This window comes from Lagopus muta, chromosome 3, assembly GCF_023343835.1.
Source record: "Lagopus muta isolate bLagMut1 chromosome 3, bLagMut1 primary, whole genome shotgun sequence".
In the NCBI taxonomy this organism is placed as follows: Eukaryota; Metazoa; Chordata; class Aves; order Galliformes; family Phasianidae; genus Lagopus; species Lagopus muta.
In genome coordinates, this window is record NC_064435.1 from 18,597,244 (window position 1) to 18,622,752 (window position 25,509).

Below are 25,509 nucleotides of genomic sequence, written 5' to 3' on the forward strand. Positions count from 1 at the left end.
TACAGAAAGATGTGTGTGGGAAACCTGGGAGGCAACTGTAAAAAGATGATGAAGTTTTATAGACTGCAAGGATCGAAGTAACTGATGTTCTTTTTTTTAGTCCACAGTCTGCATTTTTTTTTTGTTTGTTTCTACAGCTTAGAAAAAGTAAGACAGTATATTGCAGTCAAAGAAGCATGAAAAAAGTCCACTATTGCAAAATAACTAAATGGCCATGCTGAAAAAAAAAAAAAAAAGTAAACTGGTGCATTATATTGCTCATAGAGATTTCAAGCTGCATTGATTAATTTCAGGTTTGGGACAATACCCTGTAGAAATAGTTCTCATTTACAACTCATTCAAATGCCCAAATTTCTATGTCTTGAATAATGAAGTCTTCTCTCTTAGAAAGTGTGTGATTCCCAAATGTTTTGCATGAATGACTTCTTCCATGGTAGAGATCCCCATCGAGCCAAAGAGCAAATTCCCCACTGCAAAACATACAACATATTAAAGCAAAAGATTGAGGGAGTTAACAAACTTTTAAATGCATTTTTTTCATTCGTAATTTAGAAACAAAAAAAAAAAATCATAGAATAGAAATCAACACAGGTACTTCCTAGCTGTTAATAAACTTAAAGCTGCAAAGATTTTTCTTCCTTATTTTAAGAATACTTTTTTCTGAATATACAGAATAAAAAGTTAACCAGAATAATGCAGCTTTCATCCCCTTCATTTTGTATTAAGAAACTGGCATAACAGCAGTGAGAAGAATGCTGCAAAAAGGGATGAGACATCAATTTCTGAAGATGCTGACATGCCTTGGGATAATAAAATTTAAATTCAAGCCCCTTCTTCTGTATGTTGTAGGTATTTCTCACATTCACATGCATCAGAAACTTAAGTAACTTGTGTCTATCTGGAATATACCAGGACACATGCAGTTAGAGCACTTAAGGTATGATAGCCTTGTATGGTTGAAACTTGATGTCAACTACACTGATGACAGAAGTCCTTCCTAAGTCTACTAAACATTAGAAGTTAAGCATAAGACATACTAGATCATTCTCAAATGGTAACTTCTGAGCAATGAGATACCAAACTGAAATAAATTCTGAATTCTTTTTGAAGGTGCAAAGATGCACACAAACAGTTGAGATTCTTCCTAATGACAAATGATAACCCACCCTCCTCCACCAAAAGCAAGGGAGTCCATGTCGCCTTTAATGAAGAACATGTTGTCTCCTGTCCATTTGAAAACCTAATGAAAAAAACAAACAAAAAAATGCAATATTGTAATATTAAAATATGCAAACTTGTCGTTTAGGCATAAAGACAATCAAACACCAATAAAGATGTTAACTGGTAATTTAATGAAGTTATAAAATGCATACAGAGAAGTTCTGTATAGAAACAGGTATATGCACACATAGAAGTAGTACTACGTTTTCCCTACGTTTTATACTATTTAAAATGACACCACTTTTAAGTAACTCTTCCTGGAACACTAATTCTTCTGCATAGTGAAAAATTAAAAAAAAAAATACACTAAAGATAAAACCTTTAAAATGAAGTCCTTTTCAACTTATCAGACAGAGATCTGGCATAATTTTAAATGCTATAAAAATATCCAGCATAACCGAGTCAGTTTCACTAGGCACACACTACATTTACTGAACACTGATTTTCTGATTATTTGCTCAAACTTATTCAGATAGTACTTTAAGAGATAATTCATATCAGATGTTGGGAAGGAGGAAGGTCAATGCATAGCAAGTTGCAGCTTCTTACCTCAAAATCTGGAGAAAACGTGAACAGAAAGGTCTCCCCAGTGCCATAAAATCCATCACTCACTTTAAATGGTTCAGATGCTAGTGCACCAAAAATCTGTATGAAAACATAAAAGAAAGTACTTAAAGACTACAGAGCATCTGAGAATCTGTAATGATTGATAATAACAGATAAACAGATCAGTCAGATTGTAAATATTACCAGATTTTTAATTTAATACAGGAATATAAACCTTATGTGTTATCATGCTACTGAGTGCATTGATTTACATTCTGGTACATAGCAGCACAAATGGAAGATAAGAGGACTTCCACTCACTAAGAAGTGAACATAAAAATCAAAGAGTTAAAAACTGAATTTGGAAATTCTAAGAAAGAATGTACATATTCTAAAACTTAATGTTCTATTACTTCTTATGTACTTCTCTCTTTCACTTCAGCTATGATACTATCAGCAACTTCATAGCTGTAACTGACTTGTTATTCTTTGTGTAACTTACTCCTTCTAAACCAAATAAGAAATAAGCAACAGTTACCCTGTCTTACAGTGTTAACTGACTTAAACTAAAGCCCTTTTAGATAGTAAAAAAAAAAAAAAGATAATATTTAGCAATAAGAACATTCCAACAGTAGTCAAAAGAATGTCTGAGGACTGACTACTGCATTTTAAAATTTAATTTAAATGCTATTGATTTCTCAGGAATGAGAATAATTGCAAAAGCATCTGACATAATCAGGCAAAAATCAAGTGCACTTCACAAAGCACCAAATTAGTATTTCCATTGCTAGCAGGAAACTTGTTTCAACATCTATAAGAGGAAATAGAAGTGAACACCAATGCAGTCCAATAGCACTCATTTGCTTATTTTTTCATTTCCTGTTACATAAAGTTTGTGTTTTTTATTCATATTACATAGTGAGCCTTAGAGAAGCAAAGCACTGATGAGAGTGAGAGAGTGAGGCACTGAAGCTCATGTCCTGAACATATATCTTACGTTCAGGATGTAGAACAAATTGTTTTCTTCTGCCCATCCTAAGAAGCTGCACAGTCACAGACAGGTTTTCCAAGCATTCCATTCCATACTGAGCTCTATAGCAGTCATTAACAGACATGAAACAATATGAGCAGGAACTCAAGGCTTACATATGGCTAACAAGCATCTAATTAAGACTGCGTCCAAGTTGGCTTGATTTTATATTATCAGGTCAGAACAACTGCTGTTACAAACTTCATTTATTTCTCAGCAATTTTACATTGTCCAGAAAAATTCTGTTCAGAATCTTTGTAATTCCAGTTGAAATAAATAATAGAAAGCCTATAATTGTGCAATAATTGTGTTCATTAAGAAACAAAACATCCTCCACCACTCAATACAGTCTTCCAATGACCATTTATGAGACAATATTTCCTATTCTTTAGAAGACTATCAGAGATTCAGAGATAGTTTTCTTTGAAAGGTCCTGCTAATGCACATCAGACTGTGCCTTAAGTCTGACTGAGAGCAATCATGACATTTCTGAATCCTTTTTGTTGAATTCATCCACTAATCTCCTGCAATCAATATAGACATCCCACTATTATGGAGCAGAAGAGAGAATATTTACATATTGAACTTCCTTAATGCAATAGAACCTAAAGAAGCCTTCTTATTGTTTTTTATTTTCAAGAATGTTGCTACCTTTAATAGATTCCTTACCTTGGAGAATACTTGCGAACAATACTTACATGCTAAAAATAAGATTCTTTGTAGGAATATGCAAACAATTTTAAACTTTGTTGACAAGCAGATGAAATAAAGTATTAGCCAGCTAAGTGTACTCACTTTTCAAGGGCATATATCAGTTTCAAATGCATTGTTAAACTCAGCCAGAAACCCTGAAGTTCCATGGAAAGAAGTACAAATTTCTGCACCACTGAAGTGAACATGGAAGATGTTTCAATGCAAGCTCATAGAAGGATTAGCTCGGTATTTCTTTGATACAGATATATATTTCACTGTTATCAAGTGCATGGAATGGTAGATTGGAGCTTCAAAAAATCTGAGTGTAATTTCTCTGCCAAAGATTTTGTGACCTCAGGTTGTATTTACTGCACGCAGGTAATTAAACTCAATATCTTTTGCAGTAAAGATCCATACTCAATTTGAATGAAAAAAGGCAGATTCATGAAGAGAACAAAAATTGGTTACTGAAACAAAGACAAGTCCATATCTGAATAATGAAAATTATTCATTTTAAACATGAAAATTTTTCCAGCAGCTCCACAGTAACAGGAAGAGATTGAACTATTCCAGTTATTTCATATTTTATATGCAGATTCAAACTACCACAGTCTCTGCATCTTAACATCTTCAACATCAAGTACAGATATTCATATATGGAAGGTCATCTGAATAGTTTCAATAATAGGGGCAATATATTCTGGTGACATGGCATTTATCAGGAGAAGGACACTTTCTGGGCCAAACAAATGAGTACTTGGAATTAGATAGCTTGCAGAATTCACAAATTAATCTTGAGAAGCTAACAAGGGAACAAGAAGAGAAGTAATCAAAAAAGAAGTGCTTACAAGTCAGTTGAGATACTTAAGACTTCTACTGAACAGTCTTTTACCTTCAATATTAAAAGTAGTAAGAAATTCCCTTTTAAAGAACTTGAGCTGAAAAAAATTTGACATTAGCAGAGATTTAGAATTTTAATTTTTCTTTTATTTTTGTAAAGTATGGGATCCCTGAAGCAGGAAATGGATGGGGAAAAAAAAAAAAGTGAGTTGGGACTCAGATTAGAAAACATATCCTTTATTTACAGTTTTCAGCCCCCCTGAATAATATGAGGTGATATGAGCCCATGCTTCCTGAAAATAAAAACAGTGGTTACTAAAGCAGGACAGATAAGTAAAGGAAATGTTAGATTTTAGAGTGGTTCTGTCACTTCCATAAGAGAGCAGCAGACATTCAGAGAGAGAGTCAAGTCTCATTCAGGCTGCCTATAATGTTCGTATTTTCATAGAATGTCTGCTACTCAAACGGTGAGATGTAATCCACTTTCTCAAATTTACACCACAGCCAGAGAATCAAGGAATATAACATTATGCAAAGATCCTGCAGCCCTTATAAAGGAGAGAGATTCTGCAGACACAGAATGTACCAGGCAGTACTAGCAGTAGCTGGCAAAGACATTCCTACTCAACTTCTGGTATCAGAAATTTTTGGAGACTATTTCTAATGCTTTAAGTATGTTAAAAAAAATTTCAAAAGTAAAGTCAGTAACACTGTAAGACTCATACAGTTTGATAGCGAACTAGTAGTGTTAAAGTTACTTCCTATAAAATAAGTATGTCAAAAAACTTGTTTCTTAGCAAGTCATTTTCAAAAGCCTCATATTAACTACTAGGAAGGAAACCATCTTGCACACATTTCTTCCTTCTTTCCTTTACACTCCCCAGTTTTCTGCACAGGTCCCAGCTTCCATGCAAACATTTTCCTACCTGTCCATCACTGTCCTTGATAACCAACAACACAGGTGTATCTAATCCCAGCATAGTTCGATACAGAGTCTTCAAACTCATGCCATGCTTTGCAGTACTGTAGGCAAGAGTCCATGGATATCCAATGGTCCGTGGTGGAAGAGACTTCGTGAGCTGTTAACAAGATATTGACAATCCTTTTACTCATTTTTACCATTTGTAAGAACATGCAATACATAAATGAACGCTGATTACATTCTTCTGAGCTACTGCAAGCAACCTTTACAGTTAGTTTAAAACGTCAGATAAACCCTAAAATTTCACACGTGCATTTTCTACCTCTAGTCTGAAGCAGGCTTCTTTCTCTACCTGCACCAGTGATCCACAAGTGAAGAATGATTAACCAAACAAAGAACATGCTTGGTAAGGTCTCAAAGTTATCTAAAGACAGTAAAGAACTGTTCTTGCATAATAATACACATTAGCACTGAGCTATTAGATCACTGAAGTCAACAGGTAGCAGATGCAGAATAGAGGATGCTTGCTCTCCTTTTCTCATACCTCTGAACACAGTAAGCCCTAATCTAAACATTCAATAAATATATCCAACAGGATGATCTTGAACTGGATAGTGAGAATTGCAGTTATCACGAAGCTGGTGTCAAGGCACAACAAAATAAAAGGAAAGACGCAGCCTAGTGCTGGCATGGTGTTGGCAAAGGTTTATCCATGAACTGCGTTGTGCTTAGTCATTTGTATCACAAATCCATAAATTACTTTGTGTGTTTCACACTGTGTCATAGCATTTCTTACAGTATATACAATACTTAAAAAACAAGCCAAAAAACCCCAAGCCTACGTATATATCTACGTATCTAAGTAAATACCTTTTCTATTTGCTCAGGCTGAAGTAATTCACTGGGATCGCTAAGATTTGGCCGGAATGCCTCAGGCTCCAGGTCTGTTTTAATGTTTGTTGCCTGTTTTGAGTTGATATCTTCTCTTGTTGTTATCTAAAAAAACAAAACAAACAAACAAACAGAAAAACATAGGCAAGTAAGTATTTGCAATTCCACTAGAGGGAGGATACACCCAGCAGGTTTAAAATCATGCAGCTACCAATTCACAGCCATGTAAATCCTTTGGAAGTTATGAAATCCATTACTTTGGCCTGATCAAGACTTTTGCTGCTTTCAGTAGCAAGTCAGTATTCAATATATTAACATTAAATTACAGACACTAAGATGAAAGCCATGGTTTCATGCTAAAAAAAACCCAAACTCAGACAGTCCAAGGAGTTCAGATGCCTTTCTAAAGACACACATGCTTGCATTTTAATTTCATCATATCATCCAATTCAAGTATAATATAAAATACTCAGACAGAAAAGGAACTGAAACTTCAATCTAATTTCTCATTAGGTTCTGCATCAATACTTCCAGCATACCTGTGAAAGTTTCCACATTTTTACCACATATCTAAAAGACTGCTGTTGGTTAACTTGAGTAAAACATCTGAATAGCGTCCTATGAAGATTGCTGCTATATGAGGTGATCTGTTGGAGTACTTATGGGAAAGAGAAGAAAAACTCAGTAGAGAGGAGCAATGAGAAGAAAGTAGCAGGAACACTTATGCTGCATAATGATCTTCAGAGATCTGCCACAGACAATATCGAATGTTCCTGCAGCAGTTTGAAATAGCTGTCCTGTATATCTACCCTTTTGATCTGTTGATTACCATTGACTGGAAGTGGCAGAAGGTCACAAAACTCATCAGATCACTGCAGCTTCTTACCTCAGCACTCATTCATTAACATTCTGAAGCTAAAATGTCATGCATCAAGAAATAGACCAACTAAGAATCAAAGTTTTCCTTTTATAAGTGTTGCTACAGAGATGGTTAAAACTTACTGTGGAGACAGTCTGACAAAAGGATAGGGAAGGAAGGTAAGGAAGTTAGCAACTTAAGTCACTGCAGCAAGACTTACTGGTAAGTCTCTCAAAGTCATAAAAAAAAAAGCCTTAACAAGAATACGTGAACCAAGTTTCACTGAAGGCCAGACTAAATTATTTGAAGCCTGAATTTCAAGGAAATACTTGCAACTTCCAAAACAATAACCAGTGGTGGCCATATACCTGATATAAGAAACATACAGGACAGCAACGTTATTTCACATATTCGTGGTTTTGCATTTTTTGGTATTCCACATCATAACATCATGTAGTGCACTGGGAGTTAAAGTGTTAATGCTCCAATTCCAGGTACCTGCCCCTGTACATTGTGGGAGTCAGACATATGCAGAAGAGGGTGAAAAATCACAGAAAAAAAAGTCCAACCAAAATCACCTTTTTTCTTTCCCTCAACACCACAAAAAAGTTCCTACTACACTCCTGTTACTTAAAAATACGTATGTACAAAGTATATCCATACAACAACTTGGTTACAGTATTATTCTTAAGTCAAGAAATGGTGCACTTAAAGAAAGCAAGAATCATTCAAGCTAAAAATTCAAAACATTCCAACTTTCCACAGGAAGTTGAGTATTTCTAGGTAAACTATCCACACTAATTCCTGTCTCATCAGAAAAAGCATCTGCATTTACACACATTACATATTAAATACAAAGAGATAATCTAGATACAGCTTTGGAGTGTTACCTACAGAACACATTATTTGAAAGCCCAATTATTTTCTACCTTACATGCCACTCACACACCACTGCTTCAACTCTAAATCTCAACACTGTTCAGGAATACAGGAGAAAGCTTACTCCCAGTGTTACTCCTTAATACTGATGAAGGTACACCAAGCAAAACATGCGCACATAAGTGCACACAGAACTGTATCTGTTGGAAAGGATCTGTGACAAAACAAAGTGCAGTTCTGAAACGTGTGGAGCATATTTTTCCTCCTCAACTTCCACTATGCAGACTGAGCTACAATGCCATTCCAGAAGCAGCTGTGGTTACTAACTGTCAGGCAACCTATACCACATAAAGACTCAAACAGCTTCAGAGCAGATTGCTTGAAGCATGCATAGCTTGCTGAAGGCCACTGCCTCAGATTCTGTGTTAGTTTACAACTTGAGTTGGAGACCCCCAGGTAAAGGTTATTCAGAAAGAACTGTTGGATTGCCCACCAACATTCACCAGAAACAACCATTCCCCCCAGCCACCCACAGTGGGAATTAAACATTCTCTGCAGAATTTTTATTTTCCTTTAGAAACACAACTTCTGGAACTGTGCTAACTATCAATTTATAGAACACTGCAGCTTACAAATGACTTAACTAATTACTAACTGCAATTAAACAGAAGGGCTAAGATTGTCTTACATATAATTACATAATGGGTGAAAAAAAAAACCAAGATAAAAGACAAACAGAAGCAGGAAACTTTCTATACTTTGAGCAGCCAATTATTACAAACCAAAATATTTCATACTTCTAAGGAGCTGTAAGTTATGTTTTCCATCAGTAAGTTACATGTGATGTACGAATCAATTCAGAATTGTTACTATCAAAGAAATAAAGGATCACCTAAAGAGAATGCAAAAATCAGTTAAAGTCCATTCCAGTAAGCCTCCAAAAGTATGAACTAAGACACTGTTACTGGAAGTTCTGTTGCAAGCACCATTTGTACAGCCTTTGATACTTTGAGCAGCTTTCTTGTATAATGGAAAAAAAATACTTACCTATTCCAGAGAAGTTGTGAAGCTTCGTACTTGTCAAGCACTGTGAGATTCTTGATGAATAATTGCTATATTAAATTAAACACCCACGCAACCAGGTAATACACTTTTGGATTCTTCACCTGTTTTGCATTCTTTTTAGGAAAACTATCTAACACAACACACCAGTACAAAGTGGAAGTTAGAAGACATCAGCACACCAAGTCAAGTAGTACTAAGAGCAAGTTTTTTGAATTCTGACAGAAAATTCCTGTTTGAGAGAGTCAAAAGTAATAATTTCATCATAAAATTACTGCATTCCATCATATCATTACACGGTTAAATACATCCAAAACAGAGGAATTTTCTGCTGGATCCTTGTAGTGTTGTTTGTAGACAAGACAAACCCACCTTAGAGTGGGACTTGCCCTGATCAAAGACACTACAAAATTATCTGGAGATGGGTTTTAAACTACTGAAGAGGGCACCTGGAGACGTCTGCAGAGTGTGCGCAGTTCTTCACTATTTAGAGCATCGATCCTGCGGTGATACTCAGCCACTGATACTACCTAAATATGGAGACAGGAAGACAATAATTCCACTGACAGTTGAAGAAAAGTAAAAAAACGTAAGAAAAAAAATGGAGAAAAGTAATGAAGGAAAAGTGAGCTTTGATAAAAACAGACAAGAAGTGCTAAAAGATGTTTGTTTCTGCAAGGACAGTGGACATGGAAATGATTTTAGACTTGTGAGGAGACACAGCAAAGTAACAAACACTGATGGTACCAGCAGTCTGATGATCTCACTGCTTTATTATGAATGTATAGCTGATAAAGTAGCACATGAAGTTTCTAGTATCAGGATGCTACGTAGGTTGCTTCAAAAGTAATGCCTCACATTTACTTCTATAGAAAGTACAGAAGAAACAAAGAACACGATAACAGTACTTGATAGAGAAAATTCTCAACTGCAAAACATTATTTTTCAACGTAGTCACCATCACCACCATTAGGTGTGCATTTCTGTCAGCCACGAACAAAAGCCTGCTTGCCATGCTTGTGAAAAATAGGTGATCTACTAACACCAGTGCCAAAATGCACCACCTATCACCTCACTGTGCTCACATTCATTGTTTGATCTCCATAAACATTCAGCAACCACCAATGAATGTCAATGAGCGTCATTTTTTTTCCATCTGGAGACATTCAATGACTAACCCTTGTTTCATACATACTTCCATATCAGAAACCATGTCAGACTGTCCTCTGTTACCATTTGTCACATGACAATAACATGTAATAGGATGCTGGTGGGAAGGTTCAACCTCTACTGCCATACCATCAACATCTACCTCTGATGTTGTGGGTTGGCATCACAAAATAGGAGGCATCCCTTTTGGAGTAGCCCTCATATTAGTCAGAGTTGCATGCCTTAACCCAAACTCCTCATCCCAACACCCTCTCAAACCTTCTTTACACACAGATTTAATGAATCCTTTGAATCCAGTCCACTCTCAAAAGAATAACCAGAAGCAAACCTCAGGCTTCTTAGTACATTCTGACTCCTCTAACAGTTCAGATAGCAGGACCAAAGTTTATTAACTCCTCAATACCATCTCCACAGTATCTCTGTCACATACATTCCATTCACCTCCAAGCCTTCATGAGCTGCTCATCCTTCAATACATTCACTCCAAACACCACCTGTTTTGGCAGGATGCATACAGCCGGGAAGCCTTTAGTCAGAAAGCTCTACAATATGTTGCTTTGAGTGCAAAAAGCTGGCTAAAGGATTACAGCAGTCATTTTTATGCAACTGCAGGAGACTGTGATTTTGAAAAAGACTCAAAATCATCATTTGTATGAAAGCATCTTAAAACAGGTTATTAACAGATTACATGGATGCCCCATTTAGTCAGTTTACTAAAAGCTTCCAGAGATCATATTATGGTGCAAAGGAAGATAAGAAGTCCAGCAGCTCTCCGTCTGTCTGCCCCTACTACAAGGAGTTCCACCAGATATTCGCCACTGTCCTGAGAACAGAGTCTAGTCACACATGACTGGCTCTTGAGCACTGATGGTTCACTCTACCCTTGCAACTGCAAGGCAAGGCAAAAGGAGTGTATGTGACATCCAGATTTATTACTGAATCTAAACTACTAGCACTCATTTTAGTTCAATCATTTTCTGTTCTCTTAAGAAAAAAAAACATACTGTAAATTGTATTGGTTTGTGCATTTTCAAAATCAAGTAGTTGAATGCAAAGCTTTAATAGCATTCCTGTCTAGCATACAAGTGATAGCATAGTTTCATCACTTATTTTCCACTGCACTTCATTATATACATACACGTCATTCCTCCCATCAGCTTGTGAACTCCTTGCTTTTCAGAATGACAGTAACAGCCCATTAAGACTTACTGCTTCTGTCGCATAAGTGGTGTAACTTAAAATGGGTCATAGGTATTTGATGACTTCAGCAGACTCTTCCCCTCCACCACTCCTTCCAAAAAAACCAAACCAAACCAAACCAAAAAAAAAAAAACCACAACTCAATTCCTACACCATTGTACAGTTGCTGTTCCAAATACTTGAATGTTGGCAATTTTACAGGCAACGCTGTCTTGCCTGTAGCCTGCCAAATGCATGCTCTATCACCAAACTGCACCTGTAAACTTCTCAGATCACTAAGAAACAGAACTAGTAAGCCTGGCATGTCACATGACATGGGAAAGTTTGGGCTTTCAAAACAATGTGAACAAGTTATGCTCAAAAAATTCTGACCTGGAAGAAACAAGGATACTTATTCAAGTATCCAGTAATATTGCTATGACATCCTGAACCTGCTTCACACAGTCACATTTACTAGGACTTCCCACATCTGTCCTGTGGAAAAATCCAGCATGCCAACAGTACACAACTACACAACCACAAGCATCACAAAAGCATGCCATAGAACATCAAGCTACATAGAGGAAAATTAAAGACTGAAAATAAAACAATCCATCCTCTCAAATCTAGTATATATTTTAAGTATAGAACCCATGCTAGCATTCTGAGTAAACCATGTAAGAGTAAACCAGAAGACAAAGTAGTTTGAAGGTTATGTACTCATAAATACATCTTTTCATAGAAAGAAATCCTTGAATATGCATCAAGGTAGTTCACAGTTCAACAGCAGGGAATAGTGTGTGGCCTCTTACAAAACAATTAAGAGTTCAGGTCAGCACTACTCATTTCTGCTTTACAGTGAACAAAATTACTACTTCATTCAAACCAATTGAGCTATATCTTGAAAACAGCTACCATTTTGTTCCTACAGGGTTTGAGATAGCTATTTGAAATGGTATTAACTTCATTAACTAGAAGGTCCCTCTGCTTCTACGAAATGGTTTTATTCATATTCAGCTTAAATCTTATTCCATTAAGGTTCCTTCTTTGTAACCAAATTAATCCTCCACTCTATTTTACAAAGTTCAATAAATCTGTGATTTTCTTCTGTTCTCTACACTGTCTATTATCCTGATCAATTCCAGAAGATGCTTTTTGTAGCATTCTATTTTGAGCTTACATTCTTCTTCACCATACTTTATTAGTATTTCATATGCTATTTATTATAAATATGCCAAAAGGTCTTTCATATATGAAACTGCACTTTCACAGCCATCATACTGGACGGATTTCTGAAATAAACCTGTAGTAGGTTTTGAGTCAAATCAGTTATGAGTTTAATATGCGGAGAACAAGGCTGAAAAACTGCCTGGACTACTGGGTTCAAAGGGTTGATGATACTGATTCAAGTTTAACCAGGGATAATCCCCAAGAGTCACTATTAGATTCTGTACTGCTTAATCTACTAATTAGTATCCTGAATGGTGACACAGAATACACCATCAGCAAGCCTAGTGAAGGGACCAAAACCTAGAGAAAGCAGTCCATACACTGAAGGCTGAAGGCTGCTAATCAATGACACATCAAGAAGCTGGAGAGATGAAATAACAGATCCAGGTGGGATGGAACAGTCCCATGTGGCAGTGCAGGCAGAAGTTTAGTTGGCTAGAGAGCAGCTTTGCAGAAAAGGACTGAGGGTCAGAAAGAGGCTGGATCTAGTGTCCTGACAGACATGTTTAACAGAGTCTACTTGTGACAAAGAAGGTTAATCGCATTCCAGGTGACAGATGAAAGAGCAATGCTAAATAGCAAAGGAAAATTCATATTCCTTTATCAGGAGAAGTTGAGAAGCTCTATGTGTAGTGTTGTGTCCACTTTTGTCAGCTTCAGAACAAGAGAGGCTTCAGAATCTCTGTTCTTGGCAAACACCAAGCAGGATCCACCTACAAGTTGGACAAATTCTCTTGTATTCAAGTCCTTATGGTACAAGATACGGTCATCAAAATTCCAATGCAGACCATATCCCTACACAGAAGTTTCTGGAATACTTGAACAGTAGTGATCTAGGTATTCTGCCCAGGATTAAAATAGGCATACCTATGTTAGTTTGCAGTACACTTTATTTACTGCACCCTCATTGTATCACTGGATACTGAAAGTAACTACTTTGTGTAGTGAGAAAGCATTCTTGAAGAACTCTCTGCTGTCCCTTTAGTTAAATCCTGGTTCAAGAAGAATACAGCTGGAGACAAAAATAACTAAAGCCCTTACAGTTAAACTGGGCACTGGCTGGTAGAGACCAAAGCAAAGAATATGCAGTGCCATATGCAGAGATTAGCATTTCAGCACAAAAATGATTCTGCTTAGGGACTTGAAATAGTCTACCAGACTAAAATTCCAACAGCTAGTCAAGTTTGAAATACCACGGGATAAGAGATATAATATTATTCTAAACCAATACAGCTGAGAAAATATTTAGTAAGTCGCATGACTGTGTGAATGCTTTTCAGCTTAATTTTGCACCAGTTATATTTGACTATTTAGAATGTAAGACTTTTAATTTTTAATGCAATTAAGTCAAACAGGATTTACATATTAATTGTTTAACTTAAGATTCTCCTTTTACAGAAAACTTTCTGTATTTTTTCTGCAAACAGGTTAAAAGCCCTCCTCCTCTTGCAAGATATGTTAGCATACCCAATAAACAATAACACAAATCAGTTATATATGGAACTTGTCCATTAACAATACACATGAAAATGCACTTACAGTTGTTTGAATATCCACAAAGGAGAGCTTGCCACACACAGAACTTCAACCCTTTCAACCACTGGTTATATCACTCTGCTATACACTGCTGTAAACTCTGCTCACGTCAGTAAGGAATACCTCTGCCAGTTTAATTAAGTAAAAAAATGATCAACACGTGTACCTAATACACAGTTGCATGAGTAAACATGCTGTACTTAGTTTGAAGGCAGCAGCTGCTGTATTTTCAGAGTTAAACTGCTGAATAAGTCCCTTGACAGAGGAGTATCTTATCAGAACTGAACAGTGCTTCTGAAAGATAAGAATGGAGAATGAGCAACAGTTCTCTTCAGCATCAGTTATCTACACTCTCATGCTTAGCTGACTACAAACAGAAGAAATATAAAATGAGGAAAACATCAAACCGTTCTGTTCACTCTTAATACACCTGTGCAAAACCAGGTGAACTGAAAGCTCCTTTGTGAGCACTATTTCTAAACTCCCAAGTTCTACATCTTGTTATATGTTATTTCATTTAAAAAAAAAAAAAATCAGCTGGGTAATTTTATTAGGTCATTTACAAGTTACTTTAAGCCAATCTATTGCTATATTATCAGTGACTGAGAAAGGGCAAGAAAGTATAAAAACTTCTCTAAGGGCTGTAAATAGATTCCAGTGAATACTCATGAGCTGAATATGGTTATGAAATACTTTGAAATCACTTTTTATTTATTTACTTAAAGGCAAATGCAGCATCTCAAAATTTAGACTCAACAACCCCAAGAAACAAATCCCAACCAAACCCAGAGAGGAAGACTCTTAATGTTTTACAGTCAAAGAAATGAGCAAAATACAAATGGATAAATGAGCAACCAGGCAGCACTTTAAGCAAGCCAAAATACGAACTGAAAGGGTAGGATTACAATGCAGCTTAGCAGGACCATGGTCCTTCTTTAGTTCTGGACCCTACCTGTGGCCAGGAATGGAGTTTATGCAAGTCAGCTCAGACAGCAGTGTGGCAGTAGAGCTAAGCAATTTAGCTCTGTGTAGCACTCAGCCAAAGTAGCTTCCTGTCATGCTACTGGTGACTAGGAAGGGAAGGTACAAGAGTTAGCCATTATAGGCAAAGGAGAGGGACCTGAGACCACTGAGCTGGCAGGCATTACTGTTCTTTTTTAAAACTGGTAGTCTCAGAACACTGCACACCAAGATACTTTCCAGAGTGGTGACAGAAGAGCTCAGTATGTCACAAGACAACAGTGTCCTCCCTGTGATCAGGGGTCTCCACAGCACTGCAGAAGAACTGTTAATTACCCACCTTGAAGCGCTGAGTCTACAACAACCATAAAATTGAGAAAGTCATAATTAATATATGTTGAGGAAAAATTAAAAGTTCTGCAATAACCACAATTAATAAATGAACTTTAAAAGAGCAAAGTCTTAAGCATACAAAACATTAACACAAAGTCTGGAATCCTTCATAACAAACTATTTTTTCAAGGTATTAGAAATCATTAATATGAGAGAATGCCAACAAGTTTATTTAACAGAAACAAATATTAAGCAAAGCTTATGATGCCTGTGCAAAGAGCTAACAATCAGAATTACGAAAATCCCTTTCTTAAAGAGATGTCAATTTGGTTCCTTTGTCAATGAACTTGTCTTATGGAATAATGCAAGGCAGTTTCAGCACTAGCAGATAAACTACAAGTCGAACTGCCTCAATCAAAGCACTCAGTGCCTGACCTCAAGCTGCCACTTGAAGACAGATTGATCAAAGTAAAATACCAAATCTGATCATGCCGTGCAAATATCCCCTCAGGTGTGACAAAGTGCTGTGCCATACAGACGCCACATATGCTTAAAAGCAGGCAATTGAATCCCATGTCAGTTGCGGACAATCTGATAGCACAAACCACTAAAAACGCACTGAAAATGAGCCTCTGCTACTTGCTTGTTTTCTTTCAGCTTATAACTAGTCTTTTCAAATATTAATCTACTACTGCATAGTATTTCTTGTGAGACCTAAGATTTCACAATTATTAATAATACAGTATTTAATAACCTGGATATGGCAAACATCTGTCATTAGTACAAGGTTGTAGACTTAATAATCACTACAGAAAGCACTCTGCTACACCCTGCATCATTACTGTTGATTTTGTTTGTTTGGTTGTGGTGGTGGTGTTGTTTTACTCAAAAAAAATACTCAGATCAGTTCACAACTGCAACTCTAACAAAACTCAGGATGGAAAAACTGACTTCTGAAAGTTTTTGCTAGCAGCCTTACACTTCTAGCATCAACAGCTAGTGAAGCATTACATTTTCATCTTTCACAAGGAAAATTCTATTTCAAGAATCTCCAAGTTTATGTAAGCCTCAAGAAATGGAAACCATTAAAACCAACACCATTTTAATGCTGTTTGCATAATATCTTCAGAATATAAAAGCCTAAGATAAGGTTTTACTGGCTTTTTCCCCTCTGGCTAACAACCCCTATAGAAGCTATGCGAAACATTCCAGTCACAACAAGCACTTGGAAAGGCAGCATTCCACCTTTTGTTCTCATTAGCCTTTCCTCTGAAAGTGCTTTGACAGAAAGAACAATTGCCAGCATTTTGGACATTCTAGAGACTTACTGGCATCCCTTCTTTTACAGAACAAAGAGACTCAATATGAAATAAGTTCGCGAAGAAAACCAGACAAGCTAGGAAGCAAACTTATCACTGGCATTTTAACGCGGGAGCAAAATGCCTTGGATAGCCACTGAGATTTTGATCGCTTTTGGATTTCTGTGAGAAAGCATCAAGAAGCATTTACTCTACCACCTATAGCAAAGGTGTCCTGGGTAAACATACCAGAGCGATTTATGCCTAATAAAAGTGTATTTACTTGACACATGTAATTCCATTTGGTCCAGCAACTACGTTAATTTCATGTCAGCTGAGCTTTCATCTGAGCTTCAAAAGAACACTGATGAAACATTTAGACAAAGCTTCATATTTTTGCCAGTTTAATATGCTTTCCACTGTCTTGCATAACACAAGCAATGGCTGCAATTCTTCTCGCTTTTTTTAAGGTTACACTGACATATTAGCATCATGACCTTTCACCAGAGGAAAATAACAACAAAAATAAAAAAATACAGCATCTCTTGTCAACATAGTAGCATTAGAATATTCTTCCCCCTAGTTATTTCTACATCCTTTTTTTCTTACCAACTTTGTTTTATATAAGAGAAAATTGCTCTCTACAACTCTCCCAGCAGAGAAGATCCTCAAAATTGAGCCTTCCTATAGGTCAGGTTCTCACACTGATCAAACTCTCTGGAGGAGTTGATTATCACTTTTGCATGAATGTGCTATGCTTTCGTTAGCATATGTGACTTTGGCTAACACAAAAGGGAATACTTGCAACGGGGTATACTACTTCTATATTAAAAGAAAAAAAAGATGCATCTGTTTCTCTATATTTAGAAGATACACACACCAGAAATGTGCATCTCCAACTCTTACGAAGACAGCAAAAAAATCTCTCAGTCTGAATTAAAAATAATTAGAAAAATAATATTCTTCCAGGTCTGCCAGCTCATAAAGCACAAGTAAATTATCAAGATTGCTTCCTCCCTTTCCCCAAAGACATTACTGTTCTGCAAGTCTGACAATTATTTTTTTTTTTAAATTCTACTGCAAATTTAAGCCTTCCTGGACAAAACAATACAGAAAAATATATGGTTACTACCATAAATCTAATGAAGTATCAGAACAGTGTTCTGCCTTTCCCCCCTCCCTTTGTTACAGACACAAGTACAGCCAGCACACAATACCATGAAGCCAGAAGCATTAGCAGAAACACAGCTGAATAACTCCTAAGAAACTATACAGCAACAGCAGCTTGGATTTACACTTCTACTCTTAAATGCTAATGCAAATTACAAATAAATGTATTGAGCTACAAACCAAGATTTTGTTGATATAGGATGTATTAGTCCAGAAGTGAGGAAAACACCAAAACCTACCAGCATTAAAACTGCTATAGTCCCCTAACTTTCAAAGTAATTCCTCATCTAGTGTCAATGGAATATCAGCAATTAAACTATACACCTGATAAATTATGCACTCAAAAACAGTGAATATCTGACTTCATATCCTGTTTACACATTCTAAATTTAAACTTTCAGAAACTGTCTATGCACCAGCGTAACATGAGAATGAAATAACAAATGCACTACACTAAAAATTACCGGACCATATTTATGATTAACTAGCTTATGCTTTCTTCCCTTTTTTACATGCCAGAGACGAGCCATTTCCCTTCTAAAAGGAGACAAAAGAATGATTAGAAGATGTTTGAAAGCATTCTCTCTACCTGCAGTCAGTTCCAGGCACGGACAGAGCCCCACAATGGTGACAGGATAGGCTGCTAGATGCAGGTTTGACTGACATGGCAGGGAACAAATGAGCAAGTGTACAGTAGGGGAGTCGCATCCCAAATGATGACGGTACAGAAAAAGAAAGGTTTCCTGTATTCAAGGGTGGTTGCAGAGAACGAGTTTGTTAAAGGCTAAAATATTTAAAGATACAGAACTTAGTTTTTTTTGTACACAATGCTCAGAAATACTAAATTAGCAGCTGCTTATGAAATTGTGACACCACCACTCATTATTAACAAATTCTACCAGCAACAAATTCACATTCAGTATTAAAACAAGTCTGTCTCACTATTGTTCACAAGTACACACAAACGGTCAGTATTCTCTTGGTGTTCCAACACTGGTTAAAGTTTAATAAGTAGTAAATTTCTGAAGGTTTTAAAGTATTCTAGATGCTAAATTCTTATTTTTTCTGGAATTGTGTTTTAATTTATTTTCCTTTAAGGATGTTTAAATAGGTGCGTTCAGCTGTAATACTTAAAGCATTCCTTTGAGAGTTTCCTTGCAGGAGCATTTGCAGGCTTTATTCCCCCTTCTCTACCTCAGCTCTCCTAGTCCTAGGAAAAAATAGTGAACAAGCAAAGGCAGCAGCAGACAGCAGCAGACAGCAGCACAGCATTAACACATCGATCACTTGTGCAGCTGCTCTGATCTAAAAGCTAAGAACGCTAAGCTGAGGAAAACAATAGCAGAACTCACACTTAACTATACAGCAAAGCACACTCTGAAATACCTCATTATATGGGGTTCCCTGTTAATACAATTCAGATGGATGTTTCTCTTTCTCAAAAAAAAAAAAAAAAAAAGTTTCTTAGGAGCTGGTAACTGTAACTCTTTAGAGACTTTGTTCCAACTTAGAAAAACTACTAGGAAGAGCATTATTTTATTATTATTATTATTTAAATTACTGGGACATTCAAACCTGCCATTACAGAAGAACTCATATGGTATTTGGGTGTGTAAGATTCAAGTAAAACCTCATTTACTGTTTTTTAAATCACTAAGAGAGCTAATGCCTAAGGATAAAGCAACAAACACGCTGTACAGACTGAATTAAAATTGTTTCATGTTAAAAAAAACTGCAATACATGTAAGAAAATCTGCAAGAAATAAATCCACTAGGCCAAGCTTAGATTTTCTGCATACTATCCATTTCTTTCTTTCAAAATGCCTGATGAAATGTATCTGAGGCAAAAGAGAAAGCTAATCACAGAAGTAACTCCCCCTCAGCTTTGTTTCCCTTACGAAAATAACACAATAAATTCCTCCCAAACCCTAGCTAACACAATGCTTCTCCAAAACCAGAGGAAGAGCCTATAAATGCACGCCATCACAGTTTTGATTTTAGAACTTTCCTACTTTTCTTTTTCTAAATCTAAAATAATTAAAATAACTTAAATGTTGTATGTTTGAATGTTTCTAGTTCCTCTTGAAATGAGAGCAGCTCCAACCAAGAGCTTCTTGAAAGGATTTTTACATCTTGCTCAAAAGAAAAATAAGAGCAATGAACTTGCTTGGTGAGATCTGAAAGCTTACTTTCTCACCTAAGTAGAATTACAAAGTTTAACAGGAGTAAATGCACCAGAGACTTTTCCAAATCAGTCTGCCTGCTGACCTTGTTTTGATGTTCAGCCTTCCAGCAGCTCTGGCCATCAGCTGGTAGCTGCTCTACAGCTGGGAGTACACTGGAAGGGGAAGGCACATACAAAGCAGGTAACAAGAGTCCGGGCATCACTGTGAAGCAGTGCAGTCACAGAAGTGACAAAATGCTTTGTCTTGTGAATGACCTTCATTCTGCTTCTTCATTTTTTTCCCCCCCCTCTACGGCTAGAAGATAAATTTCTATTAGAGGAAAAGAGCTCATCTAAGAATCTCAACCCCAGGAGCATTCTCTAATTAAAGACAAAATACACTGTTCTTTTATCTTTTGGTGCATTTCTGGGTTTTACTGCTAATCTGTTAAATTGAACCAGAACCTTGCATCTTTTTGCTAGTTGATACATGCCTTGCCAGAGAAGTTCATAATTAAAGAGAATCCACAGATAAGGAAAAGCAGCTCAGACCCAATGTATCTGCAGCACACATTTAGGAGCATCAACCTATTTACTACCCAGACAACAGAACACAACAAAATGCATCTACTTGTATCAAATGATAGACTTGTTAGTGCCATTACTAGTTCGTAGCTAAGCAAGATCTCTACACAATTAACATTCAAGGCAGAAACACACAAGGCCTTTTTAACAACAGTTATACATTTTTTCTAATAAGTTAATCTGTCTTTAAAAGAGAAAGAAAAAGTACAAACCAACACAATTTATGAGATGTTTTGTTTTCCCTCAAATGAATTTATACATTAGCCATGCAACATTCAAAGTTATCAGCTTACAAAACCACAAGCAAAAAACAGGATGAGCAGCACACTGAGAAAAACAGGATGTAGGGTGTGAAATACCTTTGCAATTTGGTTAGACGGCATTATTCTGTTTCATTTTGTAACTAACAACATCCTGATACCAAAGAGATAGAAATTGAATTCTACAATCCTTATATGTAATATGCATACACTTTTGAATGGTATCACCTTAGTAACTAAGTATTTCTCCTGCTCTTTTCCTCTTACAGGATGGAAGTCAGTCCAGAGATGCCCAAATGTGCTTTTGGGAGAAATTACTCTGTTTTAAAACTTCTTCTATATGCAGCTTTGTAGGTACTCAAGTTCTATGACAAAAAGCTACAAATGTCTCTCCTAGGAAAACTGAGGCACTATGCAAAATGACACTGTTTCTAAAATTTAATCCTCTAATTTCAGAAGCAATCCTAAAAGGTGAGGAAAACAAATCACAGGAACCACACTGTATTGCTTAAGTGTCTTCACTGCAATTTACTGGCCGTCTGCATTTTTGCCAGATGAGAAGAAAGGTTGTTTTTACACTGCTATATTGTCTTTTCTGGGAACAAACATGAATAATAAACACTGACATTGGTTTCATGTTCAGTGATGTATGTACTTATTTGAATGCATTCTTAAAGAGATGAGGTTGCTACTTATTAAATCTAACAGACATGTTTCCCAGACTGTAATAACTTCTATCATGAAAGAATCCAAAAGAAAAAAGTAAAGACTGAAAGCTCACTCAAGCAGCAGTTAAAATAGCAAAGCTTCCATATACACTGCTATAATCTAACTGAAAGCAACACTAGAATTATCAATACTGCTGTTTTTTTGTTTTGTTTTGTTTTTGGCTTAGGAAGACAAATCTGATGAGAGATGTATATCCTGCATATTAAATCTGCAAACACACAAGTTGTCAAGATCTACAAAATTGGGAGCACACTTCTTTCACCTCTCTGCTGCAGAGATTCTGAAAAAGATATCAGACCTCTCAATAAGAAGTAGACCAACTATTTTGTATGAAAAGCCTTTCACGTAAATTTGAAAACTGTGTCAAGTTTAGAAATAATGATGTCTCAGCCTATAAACAACATTTCAGGTATTAGCTCCTAAGCAAAACAACAACTCTGTCTTCCAGAACATCTGGATGTTTGAACATCTTTGTTGCAACAACTTCTGCTGGTACATAGACTAAGAAGCTGAAGACTGAAGTGAGACTGTGATTAACTCCGGTCTGCCTGCAAGAAACACCCAGCAGTACCATAGCCAGCTTCTAGGGTACACTGTACAGCACTGACTGGCACAGTGCCTTGCTGGCTGATAACACTTCCTTAAGAAAGGAAATCTAATTTAAGTTACCCTTTTTTTCAACAGTTTGTAAAAAAATAAAGGCATTTTCTTATCCACAAAAGTTTCTGCATTTCCAGAGGCACTCTGAAATCCATTAGGAGTCTCTACACTACGATTAAGATTCTTAATCGTATGATTCAACTTCAATTCCTATCACAAGGACTATCTCAGTTCAAATGCATGAAATAACCATCAGTTACAATTCCATGTTCAGGATTCCAGCTGCAGCTTGCAGTTGCTCTATGTAGTGAATACACATTCAAAAATAGTTTCAGAGCAGATTAAGTAGAGAAAACAACTTGAGTAAAGCAAGAAATACCCTAACCACAAAAGTTCAGATTTCTACATTATCTGAGTTAAATACAGAAGAAAGAACAAGTGACCAGTTTCTATGAAAGGCACTGCATTATGTTAACTGCTGCCAGTTTCTCTTCAATCACAGAAATTCATAAGAATTTCACTGCCCAGACCAAGAGCGAAACCCATTAACTGTTACTTAATAATAGAGATCTAATGATTTCAAAATAGCACATAATATAAAAAAAAGTCAGTATGGCATGTATTTGTTAGTTAATTAAGAGACAACATTTCTAATATCAACAACTCTACACCTTCCAGACTTCCTGCTTTCTGCTGATCTGCATTATCTCCTCTGACATACATCTTAAAATGTGGTGTGGTCATTGTGCTGTAGTCATTGTGCTGTAAGACATGGCAAGCGGGTGCTTTATTTAGAAAATACAGAACAGAGAATGGAAATAAATTCATAAAAAAACATACTATTAAGTATAAGTAAGCCCTAAGTTTTTGTAAGGAGAGACAGCAATATTCACTGATGGGCCCATTTTACTACAGTAGTGTCACAGGCTACCATCCAGATCAAGTAAAGAACTTCACGTCTATATCCAATATCCTAATCCTGAAAATCCTTCTGCTTTTACTTCACTTGGAGACTTTATCCTGTGACATTCATTTTTCCATAAAAACAAACTGAATTTCTGAAAACTCTTTTGTTAATGATTCAGGAAACTGGGAAAATTGGCTGCAAACATCTATCAGCTTTGCTTCACTTGGGAAGCAGACTTCAAGTCAGCTTCAAAACAATCTGGCTTTCTGTGTTACCAAACAACAGATACACTAATGGATACCATTGTAACAGTTCAGCTTCCAACTACTTTAAGACTAGCTTGCAGGTCCTAAGACAATGAGCTTCCTGTTCTCAGCATTCTTATGGATCATTATTTAAGATTCATGCAGATCTGAAGTATGACTCAATCATGGAAAACTGCAATAAGATTTGATGACAAGGGGAAGTGCAAAGGGAAAGGAGGAATCAGTACTTCATACAATTAACTGTTCCAAGACAGAATAATTCTTCTGTTTATTTCTATTAAAATACTTAATAAAAAACATATTTCTTTAACTGATGTCATCAAAACTGCTTAGAACCTCTTGGATGTCTCAGAAATATTTAGCTCTGTCCATACTGAGTAATTCCATTTTTCCTGTAAGCATTCTAATTGATGACCAGATATAGGATTTATGCTGAAAAATCGTATTTCCAACATTGCATGACACTTAATTTAGTGTTACCTCACCTAATAAAGGCACTTAATTGTGGTATCTCACCTCAGTAGAGTTTTGATTTATTCTACAATCAAATCTAAAATTCTCTAAAGAGATCAATTAGTACTTCAATAAGACAAACAGGACATACAAAAAATTTATATTAAAAAAAACATAGGAAAGCACAAATTATGCCATTTCTCCATTATGCATTCTTACACAGTAATTTCCATTGTCTCCTCTCCAACACCTTTCCCTTGCTTTAAGTTCTTGGAAGACAGCAACTTCCTCTGAGTACAGATCTAGATACACTACTCTGAATATCCTTTGCAGTTGACCATTCTCCCCAGAAAGGACCCACTGACTCTCAAAAGGTTTGAACAGGGTCCTATTTATGCTCCACTTCTGTAGAAAAATATTCATTAGCAGGTTTTGCAAGATGCATCTTTATGAGTGCACAGGTTCAGTAGAACATAAACAACTCTGTACTACACTCTTAATGTGTTAAAAAAAAAAACCTCTGCGTACACACTTGTTTTCCATTTTTTCCTTCGTCTAGTTAATCTCAAAATACTGCCATTTCATGTAGGAATGTCTTACAACCCCAACCAACTCAGTACAGACTGCAACAAGACTCACCAGAACAACCAAACATTCTCTTCCCTGACGAATGCTACAAATTCACTTGAATGCAAAAGAAGATGAGGATAATACCCCAAAGAACCAAAGACTTAAGAGCATAGGCTTTTTTTCTGAAATACTTTTAACTTCTCAATATTTCATATTTGATGAAAGTAGTGTTTATCTGATGGCAGGAGTCTTGATCCTCCTGCCAGTACATCAGCAGAAGTTGTACCTGCTAACTTACTCCATGGCAACCAAACCATACAGACTGCAGAAGAAAGCACACATTTCCACATGCTGTTTATGTTAAGGTCTTTGCTTTCCTTTTTCCATTAATTCTTTTTCTACTGAACAAACAAAAATCACAGTAATTCCTTAAAGTCTCTCACTAAAAAAGCTGCACCTGCATGTGTCAATACAAGACTATCAGACAATCACGACTCTCTCAAAGCACAGCTGCAAACATCTAGGTTAACTATTAATCCTCTTCACTGTCTCTACTTTTGGAGTACCACATGACAACAGCAGAGACATTACCTTCAGAAAACTACTCCACTAGCTTCCTCTTTCAGAAAAAAGATCAATAGTGCTTTGTCATATATTTGTACATAAAGCTTTTATTTTCCATTTTCTTTCTACTCCAAGCTTTCCTACCACGTATTCTGAAGAAGGCAATTATTCTTCAAGTCAATGTCCATAAAAAAAGAACAACCCAGCTCTACTGAAGTGTCAATGATATTGTTCTCCTGTTACCTTGGATGAAATCAGGATCAAGAGCTGGGAGAAAAAGTTTGGTAGGTTATAGAAAGGAAATGCATTAAAAAAAAACAAAAAAAAACAAAAAAAAAAAAACACGAAACAGAACAAACCAGTAGTGGAAATAATGGGCATAACAGCAGCCACAATTTTGTCTGCTGACTATTATTCTGTCTGCTGGTACTTTGTAGCACACATTTTAAAAGCACTGCAATTCATTTGTAAATAACAGGTTGAATCACCCGGTAGTGTCAAACATTTCAATATTGTTTTTCCCAATTGTTTCCTGGATTAGATTATGTGAACCACATTTCAGATAATCTCCACACGCCACAAATAGGAATAA

General features: G+C 36.3%; 1 protein-coding gene across 11 annotated transcripts in view; it reads right to left on the bottom strand.

Moving 5' to 3' along the window:
* Positions 1-87: 87 nt before the first annotated feature.
* Positions 88-25,509, bottom strand: part of OXR1 (oxidation resistance 1) — a 240,885-nt gene continuing 215,463 nt past the window's right edge. For 7 of the 11 annotated variants that reach the window (XM_048939870.1, XM_048939873.1, XM_048939868.1 and 4 more), the window contains 6 exons: positions 9,393-9,473; positions 6,123-6,248; positions 5,257-5,409; positions 1,771-1,866; positions 1,167-1,240; positions 88-470 (listed from right to left, as the gene is read on the bottom strand). In XM_048939870.1, the coding sequence (XP_048795827.1) occupies positions 335-470; positions 1,167-1,240; positions 1,771-1,866; positions 5,257-5,409; positions 6,123-6,248; positions 9,393-9,473 (666 nt within the window). In that variant the 3' untranslated portion in view covers positions 88-334. Of the gene's footprint in view, positions 471-1,166; positions 1,241-1,770; positions 1,867-5,256; positions 5,410-6,122; positions 6,249-7,370; positions 7,507-8,928; positions 9,077-9,392; positions 9,474-25,509 lie in introns of those variants that run through there. The other 4 variants (XM_048939871.1, XM_048939877.1, XR_007375873.1 and 1 more) reach the window with 3 other exon arrangements.